Source organism: Lontra canadensis, unplaced genomic scaffold (genome assembly GCF_010015895.1).
Source record: "Lontra canadensis isolate GAN:19392208 unplaced genomic scaffold, GSC_riverotter_1.0 scaffold51, whole genome shotgun sequence".
In the NCBI taxonomy this organism is placed as follows: Eukaryota; Metazoa; Chordata; class Mammalia; order Carnivora; family Mustelidae; genus Lontra; species Lontra canadensis.
Window position 1 is genome coordinate 10,842,363 of NW_022631045.1, and position 12,368 is coordinate 10,854,730.

General features: G+C 34.9%; 1 protein-coding gene across 2 annotated transcripts in view; it reads left to right on the forward strand.

The window, feature by feature from the left end:
- RB1 (RB transcriptional corepressor 1) overlaps positions 1 to 12,368 on the forward strand; it is a 155,158-nt gene that overhangs the window by 65,777 nt on the left and 77,013 nt on the right. For both annotated transcript variants that reach the window (XM_032874040.1, XM_032874041.1), the window contains 5 exons: positions 1,636 to 1,752; positions 2,989 to 3,045; positions 3,130 to 3,161; positions 3,246 to 3,322; positions 4,423 to 4,619. In XM_032874040.1, the coding sequence (XP_032729931.1) occupies positions 1,636 to 1,752; positions 2,989 to 3,045; positions 3,130 to 3,161; positions 3,246 to 3,322; positions 4,423 to 4,619 (480 nt within the window). The remainder of the gene's footprint in view (positions 1 to 1,635; positions 1,753 to 2,988; positions 3,046 to 3,129; positions 3,162 to 3,245; positions 3,323 to 4,422; positions 4,620 to 12,368) is intronic.

Sequence of the window (12,368 nt, forward strand, 5' to 3'; positions counted from 1 at the left end):
ATGTGTCAATAGACACAGTTTTACTTCTTCCTTTCCAATTTGGATGCCTCTTAGTGTTCTTGCCAGATGGCTCTGGCTAGGACTTTCAATAATATGTTGAAGGGGGGCATATTTGTCTTCTTTCTGATCTTACAGGAAAATCTTTCAGGTTTTCACCATTGAGTATGATATTAGCTGTGGGCTTGTCCTATATAGCCTTTATTATGTTGAAGTATATTCCCTCTATACCTGCTTTGTTGAGAGTTTTTTATCATAAGTGGATGTTGAATTTTGTCAAGTGTTTTCTGCATCTTTTGAGATGATCATATGATTTTTTTATAGATAGGAAACTTACTTCCTTTTTTTTTTTTTTTAAAGATTTTATTTTATTTATTTGACAGAGAGAGATCACAGTAGGCAGAGGCAGGCAGAGAGAGAGAGAGAGAGAGAGAGAGGGAAGCAGGCTCCCCACTGAGCAGAGAGCCCGATGCGGGACTCGATCCCAGGATCCTGAGATCATGACCTGAGCCGAAGGCAGCGGCTTAACCCACTGAGCCACCCAGGTGTCCCGATCATATGATTTTTATCCTTCATTTGTTAATGTGTCACATTTATTTGTGAGTATTGAATGAACCATCCTGGCATTTCTGGAATAAGTCTCACCTGATTGTAGTATGTAATCCCTTAATATATTGTTGAATTTGGCTTGCTAATAATTTCTTGCAGATTTTTGCATTTAAATTCATCAGGGATATTGGCCTATAATTTTCTTTTCTTATGACGTCTTTGTCTAATTTTAATGTCAGGGTAATGCTGGCCTTGTATGTGTTTGGAAGTGTTCCCTCCTCTTTTTTTTTTTTGAGGGCTTTGAGAAGTTTTTTTTCTTTTCTTTTTTCTTTTTTTAAGATTTTATTTATTTATTTGACAGAGAGATCACAAGTAGGCAGAGAGGCAGGCAGAGAGAAGGGGGGAAGCAGGCTCCCCGCTAAGCAGAGAGCCCGATGCGGGGCTCGATCCCAGGACTCCGAGACCATGACCTGAGCCTAAGGCAGAGGCTTTAGCCCACTGAGCCACCCAGGCGCCCCTATTTTTTTCTTTTTTGAATGTCTGGTAAAATTCATCAGTGAGGCTCTCTGAATTTTGACTTTTGTTTCTTTGGACGTTTTTGATTATTGATTCACTCTCCTTATTAGTAATCAATCTGTTCATATTTTCTGTTTCTTCGTGGTTCAGATTTGGTAGGTTGTGTGTTTCTAAGAATTTATCCTTTTCTTCTGGTTTTCCAGTTAGTTGGTGTATAATTGTTCATAGTAGTCAATTATGATCCTTTATATTTCCATGGTTTTAGTTTGTAATGTCTATGTGACTTTTTTTAATGGGTGGAAGGGTTAACAAATCTGTTCTTTAACTTAGCAGCAGAAAATTTAGATAATAGGGTTTTTATTTGTACTTTATTAGTATTTTTTGGTCACCTACATCCTAAAATGGAATTCTTTATGTTCTCCTTATTTTCAGTATTTGTGTTTACCTAGTTTCTGTAGAAGTGTTTCTATGTTATAAATAACCAAAAGTGAAATTTTTATCTTATAGGACAGAAAATGTTAATTCTGATTAAACAGTATCCTCAACATTGATTTATGTTTTTCCTCTTTAAAGAACTGCACAGTGAATCCAAAAGAAAGTATCTTGAAAAGAGTGAAGGATGTTGGATACATCTTTAAAGAGAAATTTGCTAAAGCTGTGGGACAGGGATGTATGGAAATTGGATCACAGGTAACTTGAGTTCATCTTGATTAGTGTCACTATATCTAAATAACCTCAAATGAAATATATTTCCAAATTGTAAAAATATTATAATGGTATTTGTCCTATATTGGTAGATTCTGTATCTAAGCTACCTGTGTATGCTGCTAGTTATGGAAAACTTTATAAGAAAATGCCCCTTACACCATTACAAAAACCAAAAGTAAACATGTAGAAAATTTTAGAAAAAATGTAGACATTTAAAAAATATAAGTACAAAAAATTAAAATCTTTGATGCCATTACATTTTTTGGTATATATTCTTTGGCCTCTGCATATATGACTATTCATGAATGCATATACTTAGATAATGGGATCATATACATGCTATTTATTGGTGATATTATTGAGTGATGTTGGTTTTACTATTGTTATTTCAGAAAATCTACAATCTATACATTGGGTAAAAGTATTGTCTCTGAATCAGAAGCCTGGGTTTATATCTGCTTCTACCATTTATGAGCTGTCATTTAACTTCTCTGAGATTCAGGTTTCCATATTTGCTCTGCTTTGTTGTGTGGAATTAGTGAGATAACATATAAAAATACGTTTGAAAACTATAATCTACTACATACATTTATTTCAGTGTAGCGAGGTTATATTTTGATACTGTGTTTTAAATAATAATATTTAGAAGTCTTTTTGGTTGTATATGAAATTTATGCTAATAATTTGAACAAAGGAATAGGGTTTGTGTGTGTCTATCTAAAATTTGGTTATTCTTTGAACTAATGGGAACTATTTATTTGGTTAAAACTTCTTGCTGATAGTATCAGTTGGGTCATTTTTTGCCTTTGCCAGTTTTATGGACAGACTATTCTCAATCCTGGAGAGTTTTCTTGAAAATACATGTCCTAGGCCACAAAAAGTATTACATTAGTGTATAAAATGTTTAAAATAGTACAAGGTGTATAAAACATATCCTGTGTGTGTGTGTGTGTGTGTGTGTGTTTCTGTTGAATGATGTAGGCTGAAGCAGAATGAAGGAAAAGGGAAACCAAGTACGGGACCTTCCCTCTTGATAATTTATTGGGAACGTTAACCATCTTTTAAATGGAAGTCCTGAGTGTTAGACAAGCGAGCTTTTGTGATTTCTTGGTATTCATATTCCTTAAAGTATCAGAAATGTATTATAAGAGAAACATTCTTAAGAATTAATAATTGTAATTTTCTAAAGTAGTGGAATCTAATTTTTTTTCTTTGTAGCGATACAAACTTGGAGTCCGATTGTATTACCGAGTAATGGAATCCATGCTTAAATCAGTAAGTTAAAAAGAACATAATGGAAAAAAATCCAATGCTGACACAAAAAAGGCATTAGCTAAACATTTTTTTAATCTGTTTTAGGAAGAAGAACGATTATCCATTCAAAATTTTAGGTAAATTCTTTAGTTTTAATGAAACAATTTTTTCTTTTTTTTATAAAAATAAATGTTTTAAAATCATTCTTTTCTTTCCTTTAGCAAACTCCTGAATGACAACATCTTTCATATGTCTTTGTTGGCATGCGCTCTTGAGGTCGTAATGGCTACATATAGCAGTAAGTTAAATTTTAGTAAATAAACATTTTAGTTCAGTTTAAAGTTAAAAAAAAACTTATCTAAGGTGTGGTGTGTTTTTTGGGGGCGTGGAGTTAAGGAGACAATAGCATAATGTAGATCAGTATATACTGAAGACTGTAAGTGGTCACCATAAATTATTTTAAATGGGTTATTATCTGAATTATTTTAGGTCATCTTGGAAATAGTACTTCACTAGGCTCTTATTCTGGGCTGTCCTTGGTCCAGGAAATATATCTACTGAAATCCCTTCCAAGACCGGAGATTGTAAATTACCAAAGGAGTACTAACAAGTAGCATTTACCTGTATGGAAACACTGCTTTAGATTCTATGGTCATAAAACCAAAGGTTAGAGCCAAAGTGCACCGGATAAACAGACAGAGGCCACTCATGGTATTTTCTTTTAGATATAATCTTAGACATGTATTGTTTTGCAAATAATGTTGCAAATACTAAGTTTTGTTTGCAAAAACAAAAGAAAATTTACCTCAGGATACAAATACACAATAAAAGAGAAATATATATGGAAAACTGTGAATCTTCATTTATAACCAAAAAATGCTAACCAAATTAACAAAATCTTAAAGAAGCCTTCCCTTCTCACATCAGGGATTAGTGAGACTGTGAAAATGGATATGCAAATGCATTGCTGGTTAGATATTAAACTGGTTAGATATTGTTCCTGATATAAGTTTAGAGTATTTAAACCATTGAAAATTTGATAAAAGCATGAGCCCTCTATTTAGGAAAAACATGTGCACCTACACTCAGAATTTAGAAGCCTATTTCCTATGAGTCTATGGAAAGAATTCTGCTCTAGGGGTGCCTGACTGGCTCAGTCAGTAGAGCACACAACTAACCATGTCATCATGGTCTTGAGTTCAAGTTCTACGTTGGGCATGGAGACAACTGGAATTTAAAAAACAAAATTAAAAAAAATCTGGTCTGAATAAAAAATTTTTGTTTAGCTTTTCTACTGTGTTTTAAAATTTTTGTTTCATAAAATCTTTTCAAACTGAAAGTACATAATTGAAGGCTTAACATTTCATACCTAAGTTACATTTTTTCTTTCATTTTTAGGAAATACATCTCAGAATCTTGATACTGGAACAGATTTGTCCTTCCCATGGATTCTGAATATACTTAATTTAAAAGCCTTTGATTTTTACAAAGTGATTGAAAGTTTTATCAAAGCAGAAGCCAACTTGACCAGAGAAATGATAAAACATTTAGAACGATGTGAACATCGAATCATGGAATCGCTTGCATGGCTCTCTGTAAGTAACTAGCTAAAATAATTAAAGATATTAATATACAAATGAATAATAATTATATGTTAGTGAGAGGTATTTGTTAAAATTTACCTCAAGAGAAAATATGCAATTTAATGAAAATGCAATTTCAGTGTATAGCCCAAGAGTTAAGTGGAATATTAAAATGGAGTTTTCTTTTACTTGGGCTCCCCAGACCATCTGATAGGAATAGCTTTATTTAAGACATGGCACTTTAAAGCAAAACACAATTCCTTAAAGTATTTGAACAGTATATTTAAAATAGAGTTGCCATGTTTGAAAATTTAAATGCTGTTAAATTCCAACAAAATGGTAAAAATTAGAATTATGCTATTTAGGGATTTAACAAAGTACAGTTTTCTGGTTCAATTTATTTGCATTTCTTCTTGTTCTATTATTAAATGTAGTCCAAAAATCTACACTATTGTTCAATTATAGTTATTGTTTATAGCATTATAGAAGCACAAATCATATTCTCTATGTATTCTATTTATAGCCTATGAGCTATTGATAAGGCTTTTGTTTCATAAAGTTGGCATTTTCTATGTAGTAATAGTAAAATACTTATTTGAAGTTCCTCTGTGTTATGCTCTTTAAATCTGTATAGTTGGGTAATACTTTGTGACTCATCAGATCTGTAGATTAATATAGAGTTTGTCTCTTTTGAAGCTCTGTTGCATGCTAAGCGTATAACTTTTCATTTATGCCAGTATATAGAAATGGCAATGAAAACATTAAGACTTTAGTTACACTAGAATTCTAACCTGTACACGTAAGTCTTAGTTTTAATTTTTTGATGTTCCAAAAACTTAATGGCTAAGAGATAACTTAATTCTTAGTGTTTTCTTGCATTGCTGTATGAACAGAGTAGATAGAATAGGAGAGAAGTAGGGGAAGTTGATAGAAAGCCGTTGCATTTCTATAATTGAATTTAATAACTCCATTATATAGGACCTTCTACTTCGTGAGAAAAGGAGTGCTTAGAAATCTAGGGGATTTCTAGGGGTTTAAGTGAGAATGACAAAAATGAATCAATGATAAATAAATATAATAAGTAAGAGGTACTTTTCAGAGGCTGATGTGTCCTCTCCTTCTAGACATTGAAATCAAGACATTAATCTATCATATGAAAGTTTTTATTCTTTTAGAGAGTTTTTTTTTCCCATTAGTACACATCTGCAGCATGGCTTGCATTGGGGTAAACATTGTGAAGATACAGAAAAGACATGGGCTCTGAAAATTGTGGAGGAAATAGAAATTTATTGTTTATAAATTGCTTGTGCTCAAGGCTGTTTAGTTCAGTTACTGGTGTTCTAGAATTCTAAACAATATCCCTTTATTCTTGAGAATTTTTGGAGAAAAAGTGACCTGCCCAAAGTCAGAAGAAATATATAATTTATTAATAGGATGTGGAAGTCATAAGCCTCTACATATAAATTCTAAATGTGGTTGCTATCTCTAGGGGATAAAATTATAGATGATTTGTATTGTCATATATTTTTAATGTTTGAAATTTTAAAAACTTCTTTTACATTTAAAATGTTTATTTTTATTTATTTATTTATTATTATTTTTTTTTAATCATTAAGGGAGTAGGGTAACTGTGAAGATAAGTCATACCACAGAAATAGAATATTGTAAATTTCTCATGTGAGAATAATTGACATCTTAGAGAAGGGTACATACCATAGATACAGTTGAGCTTTCACAGACTTTTTTTTTCAACTGAAGTAAAACATATATACAGAAAACTATATATTATAAGTTTATAGTTTGAAGAATTTTTTATATATTGAACACACTCCTGTTGCCAGCACCCAGATCAAGAATCGGAGCAAACTTTAATAATCTTTTGATTCTGTATGACAATAAGAATTTTTCATTTAACTATAGATTCAAACAGTATTGGTTACTTAGGGAAACATCAAGGGAGGTTCTACTTACTTTTTCCCACCAATAATTTAATAAAAGAAAGAACATCATCATGTTTTTAATGGTTGCATGGAGAAGGGTTCCAGCATCTTTGCTTAACAATCTTGAGAAATAATAAATCAAGAACAGAATAACTTGAAGGAAAAAGCATATCTTTCTTTGTTTTGATTCCAAAGAGATTAATAGGCCATATATAAGTATAAAATGCTAACCAATCTGTTGAAAAACCTGGTAAAATCTTGTTCCCTGGAAATTTAAAGGAATTAGAGGTGATTTAGAATAAACCATACCTAAGGGATAGATTAAATGACTTCCAGATGTTTAGGCCTTTTAAATCTATTAAGCAGTTTATAATGCCAGCAGTTATGAAGTGAGATTTATATATATTACTTTTAGTATGCTCAAAATTCATCAGATTTTTCTCAGTTAAACCTTTATAAACCAAGATACACTAGGTTCGTTCATTCTTTCTTTTCTTCCTTTCCTTTTCTTTTCTTTCTTTCTTCCCTCCCTCCCCCGCCTTCCCTCCTTCCTTCTTTTCTCTTTCTTGTTTTTGACAGAGAGAGAGAGCAAGAGCATGAGCAGGGTCAAGAGCAGAGGGAGAGGGAGAAGAAGACTCCCTGTCGAGCAGGGAGCCCAACGTCCAACCCGAGCCCAACTCGGATCATGATCCCAGGACTCTGGGATCATGACTCGAGTCGAAGGCAGACACTTAACAGTCTGAGCCACCCAGGTGCCCTGGTGCTTTATTTTCTAAATGGTCCCTCTTCCTGGGAATATTGTGGACTCTTCCTATTGATCTCCCTGCATCTCTAACTTCCTTAAGACTATTTTTCTGGTGGCAACTAGAGAAGTCTTTTTTAAAAAGCAAATATCATCCTGCTAACTCAAATAAAAACCTGTGAGGGTCCTATGCATCTGGTAATGGTGGAGGAAGACTTAACAACATGACTCCCCTCAAAAAAGACAGTTATAAAACCACTGCATGATTCAGAAAGCAACTGCCTGAAATTCCTGGACAGGAAGAATAGACAGACTCTTCAGGAGAGAAAAGGAGCTCTGAGCCTGGGAAGGAAGCTTTCAGCCCAGGGCTAAGTGGGAAGTGTACGCGGAGTTATAACGGAGTACGTTATAGTACGCGGAGGGGGTGCCAGTGAGAAGAAAACTGCAGGCTTTCTGGCCAGGGCCAGGGAAACTAAAAAAATAGAAGCTGGGGAAACCTTGGCTGCTGAGGAGAGTGGACAAATCCTATCTGCCCACTTCTTTATGTGAAACCTGAATTATTGCACTGTATGGATTAACAGCAGCTTAAAGAAGGAAAATCTGAACTGAGACAGGAGCTGCTACCCAAATAAAAAGTTTACAGTTCAAGTTCAGTGAAAATGATCACGCACTTAAAAACAAAATGAAGCAATGCTTATTTGAGAAAAAAATAACAGAATCCAGAAATCTTTACAATTTAACATTTATGATGTTCAGGATACAGTTTTAAAATTACCCAGCATATGAAGAGGGTCAAAGGAATCAGGTCCAGGGTTTTAGAATGGGAACTTTAGGTCAACTATTTGATGCCTCAGGGCTCTCTTTTGGAAGTTTTGTTGCCTCCCTTTTTCTTCCATCAGCAGTTCAAAGTGTCTCCCTGGTGTCCCTGCAACCATTTTAGGGAATCTGCAAAGTTAAAAAGTATTTTTATACTATTAAGATGTTACTTATCTTTTTTACTCTCTTGACATTTATACTGATGATGTAAAAGTGTTAGCACCTTTGCAGGTATCAGAGCAATAGCATCAAGCTGGCTAGTTGTCATTGTATTCTTCACCACCACAAACTCTCCATTAAAATACAAAACAGAACATGTCAGTTACATTTAATAATGTCATTGATGCACCAGTAAACAATATTAATTTTATTGAATTTCTATTTTCAATCACATGTTGTTGAAAACAACTGTCAATAAATATTGCCAATGGTAAAATTTTGCGTTTCCAAGGGAAAATTAGAATTTGGTTAAGCTTGTACTGAGAAGTACAGCTTCTCAGGACTTCAGAAACTTCTGATGAAATCAGTGGTATATTAATAAATGTGACTTTCTGATATTGTAAAGGAGATTTGTCAGTGTTTGTAAGATCTCCATGATTCAGTGAATCAATATTTCCAAAAGACCAGTGAATCATGTTATAAAGTCATTAAGATATTTATTCAAAGTTTAAGGTAGACCCATAATAATTTTTTTAAAAATATTTATAACATAAAAATTAATAAAGTTCAAGATAGAACAATAGATTTTAACATCTCAAGAGTATGAAAAGTTTATTTTTGTTAACTGATATACTGATATTGTTCCCAATACCACATTGCATTTAAGCTTTAAGGAGCTATAACTTGCCAAGTTTTAGGCTAGTATAAAAAAAATAAAATCCATTACTATTTTTTTTTAAAGATTTTTTAAATTTATTTGACAGACAGAGGTCACAAATAGACAGAGAGGCAGGCAGATAGAGAGGAGGAAGCAGGCTCCCCACTGAGCAGAGAGCCTGTTGGGCTTGATCCCAGGACCCTGGGATCACAACCTGAGCTGAAGGCAGAGGCCTTAACACACTGAGCCATCCAGGCACCCCATAAAAATCCATTACTATCTTAAAGCTCTATTATTTATTACATTCTTAGAAATTTTCTTTTTTTTTTAAGATTTTATTTATTTATTTGAGAGGGAGAGAGAGAGAGACAGAGATAGTGAGAGAGAGTACAAGCAGAGAGGAGAGGGAGAAGCAGGCTCCTCACTGAGCAGGGAACCCAATGTGAGGCTTGATCTTAGCATCCTGGGATCATGACCCGACCCAAAGGCAGATGCTTAACTGACTGAGCCACCCAGGTGCCCACGTTTTAATTTAAATTAAACTTTACTTAAAAATTACTAATACAGTAAATATTGATAGATATAATTCATGTGAACAAAAACTTTTGGGCCTTGAATAATTTTAAGAATGTAAGAGAGTTATGAGTCAAATGTTGGAGAATGCCTGCCTTGTATTCTCTTCTCCATTTACTTTTGTCTTTTCTTGCAACTCACACAACCATGTTTTTTTTTCACCTGTCGCTGAGTCTTTGTTCACTTCGTAGGCCCCACTTAAAATACTTTCCTCTGGCTTTGTACTTACCAGAATTTCAGTTCTACTTCTACTCTGTTGTTCATGACCATCCTAATCTATAGTCATTCTTCCTCCTTTACAGCCTTACAGTGTTTATTACTATCTACTTACCGGTCATTTATAAACTTTATATCTTATTCCATGTGCATATCTCATGTTAATTGAGTTACTGTATATAAACCACTCAGAACAGTAGCTGACATTATGTATGTGGCACTTAATTACATAAGTGGAAGTGATGGATAAAGAGGGGTCAACTAATGATGACATATAGGTAGTATCATTCATTAAGATACCGGGATCAGATGAGATTTGCTTGGAAAGATGAGTTTCATTTGATTACGTTGAATTTGAAGTGCTTGTAGGTCCTTCACGTAGAGGTGTCCTGTAGCAGTTGGATATGTGTGTCTGGAGCTAAGGAAAGAAATATTAGGCATTTCCTAGTATATAATACTAGGCTAGGAATATGAACCTGAAAGCTGCTGGCATATATATAACAAAAATTTCCATCCTTATTGACAGTTTATTTTGTGCCAGGCATTGTGGTGAGTACTTCTTGTAGTATCTTTAATTTTTATAATAATTTATGAGGTCATATTCTAGATGAGGCAATCAGTGCTTAGAAAGAACTTTAATAACTTGTCCAAACCACACAAGCTAAATGGCAGCACTGTGGTTTGAACCCGGGTCTCTCTGTCTCTGAAGCTGTTAATCTGTATGTTTTTACCAAGTAACTGAAGTTTGGGGAATGGATGAGATTGCCTAAGGGGAGAATATAACACAATAGTTCCATCTTATCCATGGCTGATGTGTTCCAAGACCCCCAGCAGATGCCTGAAACCATGAATAGTATTGAACCCTTCATGTTCTGTTTTCCCTATATATACTTACCTGTCATAAAGTTTAATTTATAAGTCAGGCACAGTGAGAGATTAACAATAATAACTACTAAGAAAATAGAACAATTATAATAGTATCCTGTAATAAAAGTTATGTGAATGTGGTCTCTTTTCTCCTCTCAAAGTATTTTATTGTACTATAGTTACCCCTCTTCTTGTAATGTTGTGAGATGACAAAAAACCTATATGATGAAATGAAGTGAGGTGAATGACTTAGCTTTAGGTGAATGAAGTGAGGTGATTGAAGTGAGGTGAACGACATGGCACATCAAAAGGAGAATCTTCTGCTTCTGTACCGCAGTTGAGTATGGGTAACTGAAACCATAGAAAGCAAAACTGCAGTCAAGGGGGGCTACTGTATAGCAAGAGAAGGTGGTTAAAGATAGAGGCTTGAAGTGCTCTGACATTTAAGAGATAGACAGAAAAGAGAAGTCTACAAAAGAGATTGAAATAGAACAGCCAGAGAAATAGAAGGTGGTGTCATAAAAAGAAAGCATTACAAGGTCTGAGTAGGGGCTTGGTGTATAAGATAATGTAGGAGCTGCCAGTAAGAACTGAAGAGCATTCATTTGAGCAACAAGGAAGCCACTGGCAGTGGTAGCAAGGGCTCTTAATAGAAGTGGTAGAGGCAGGAGTAGATTGCAGTGGGATTTTGATGAGATGTGAATGAGGGATAAAGTGGAGACAGTGATTGTGGATAGCTTTTTGCTAGAGTCTTGTCCGAAGGGAAATAAAGATATAGCTGCCAATAGTGTGAGGTGGAGGGAAGGTTATTTTTTTGAGATGGGAAAGATAGGATTAAATGTATATGGAAAAGAACCATTCATTATGAGTGTTCTCTGTTTCAGGATGACACATCAGTGGCTTAACACAACCATTTTATTTTGTTCATGATTCTGAGGGTCAGGGATTTGGGAAGAGCTTGACTGGGCAGTTCATCCTTGATTGTATGGTGTCAGGGGCAAGATTACTTCCATGATGCTTCTACTTTTTCTTTTTCCTTTTTAGAGGAAGAGAGGTTGGGGGCAGAGGGAGAGAGATTGAATACTAAGTAGTTTCCATGCCCAGTGTGGAGGCCAACATAGGGCTTAATCTCCCAACCCTCATAATATGACCTGAGCTGAAATCAAGAGTCCAGCACCCAACCAACTGAGCCACCCAGGCGCCTCTCCACGATGCTTCTTACTTCACAAGTCTGGACCCTCATTCCCCCTCAGTACATGGTCAATTTTTCTTTCCCTTCCCTTCCTACTCTGGGTGCTCTCATCCTCCTGGCCTTCTCATATGAGAAGGTATGCATCTCACAGCATACTGGTTTCAGAATACTCATGCATCTTACATAGTAGCTGGCTTCCAAAAGGTTTCTGAAAGGACTGTAGTTGGAAGGTAGGTTCTGTTGGTGAGAGCAGTCACAGGGCCTGTCCAGATTCAGGGGGTTCCCTTGAAGGATGTCATCTCCTGTTTGAGGAGAGGATGGGAAATATTGTGCAGCAAATGGAAAGAATGGAAGCAGTTACAAGTAAGGTATGTGGGTGCCGTGGCAGAAAATGGGGGACTTTCCATCTAATGGCCTTATTTATTTGTTTATTTTACAAAATAGAGCTGAGGTAATTTGCTGAGTGTGGGTTGGTGGGTTGGGATAGGGAATGCAAAGTGGTGTAGTCAGAAGTTTGAGGAGAGTGGCCACAATTTTAAATTAAAAAAAAAAAGAAACAGCTTTTAATTAATTAATTAAGGAGTTTATTCATTTGACA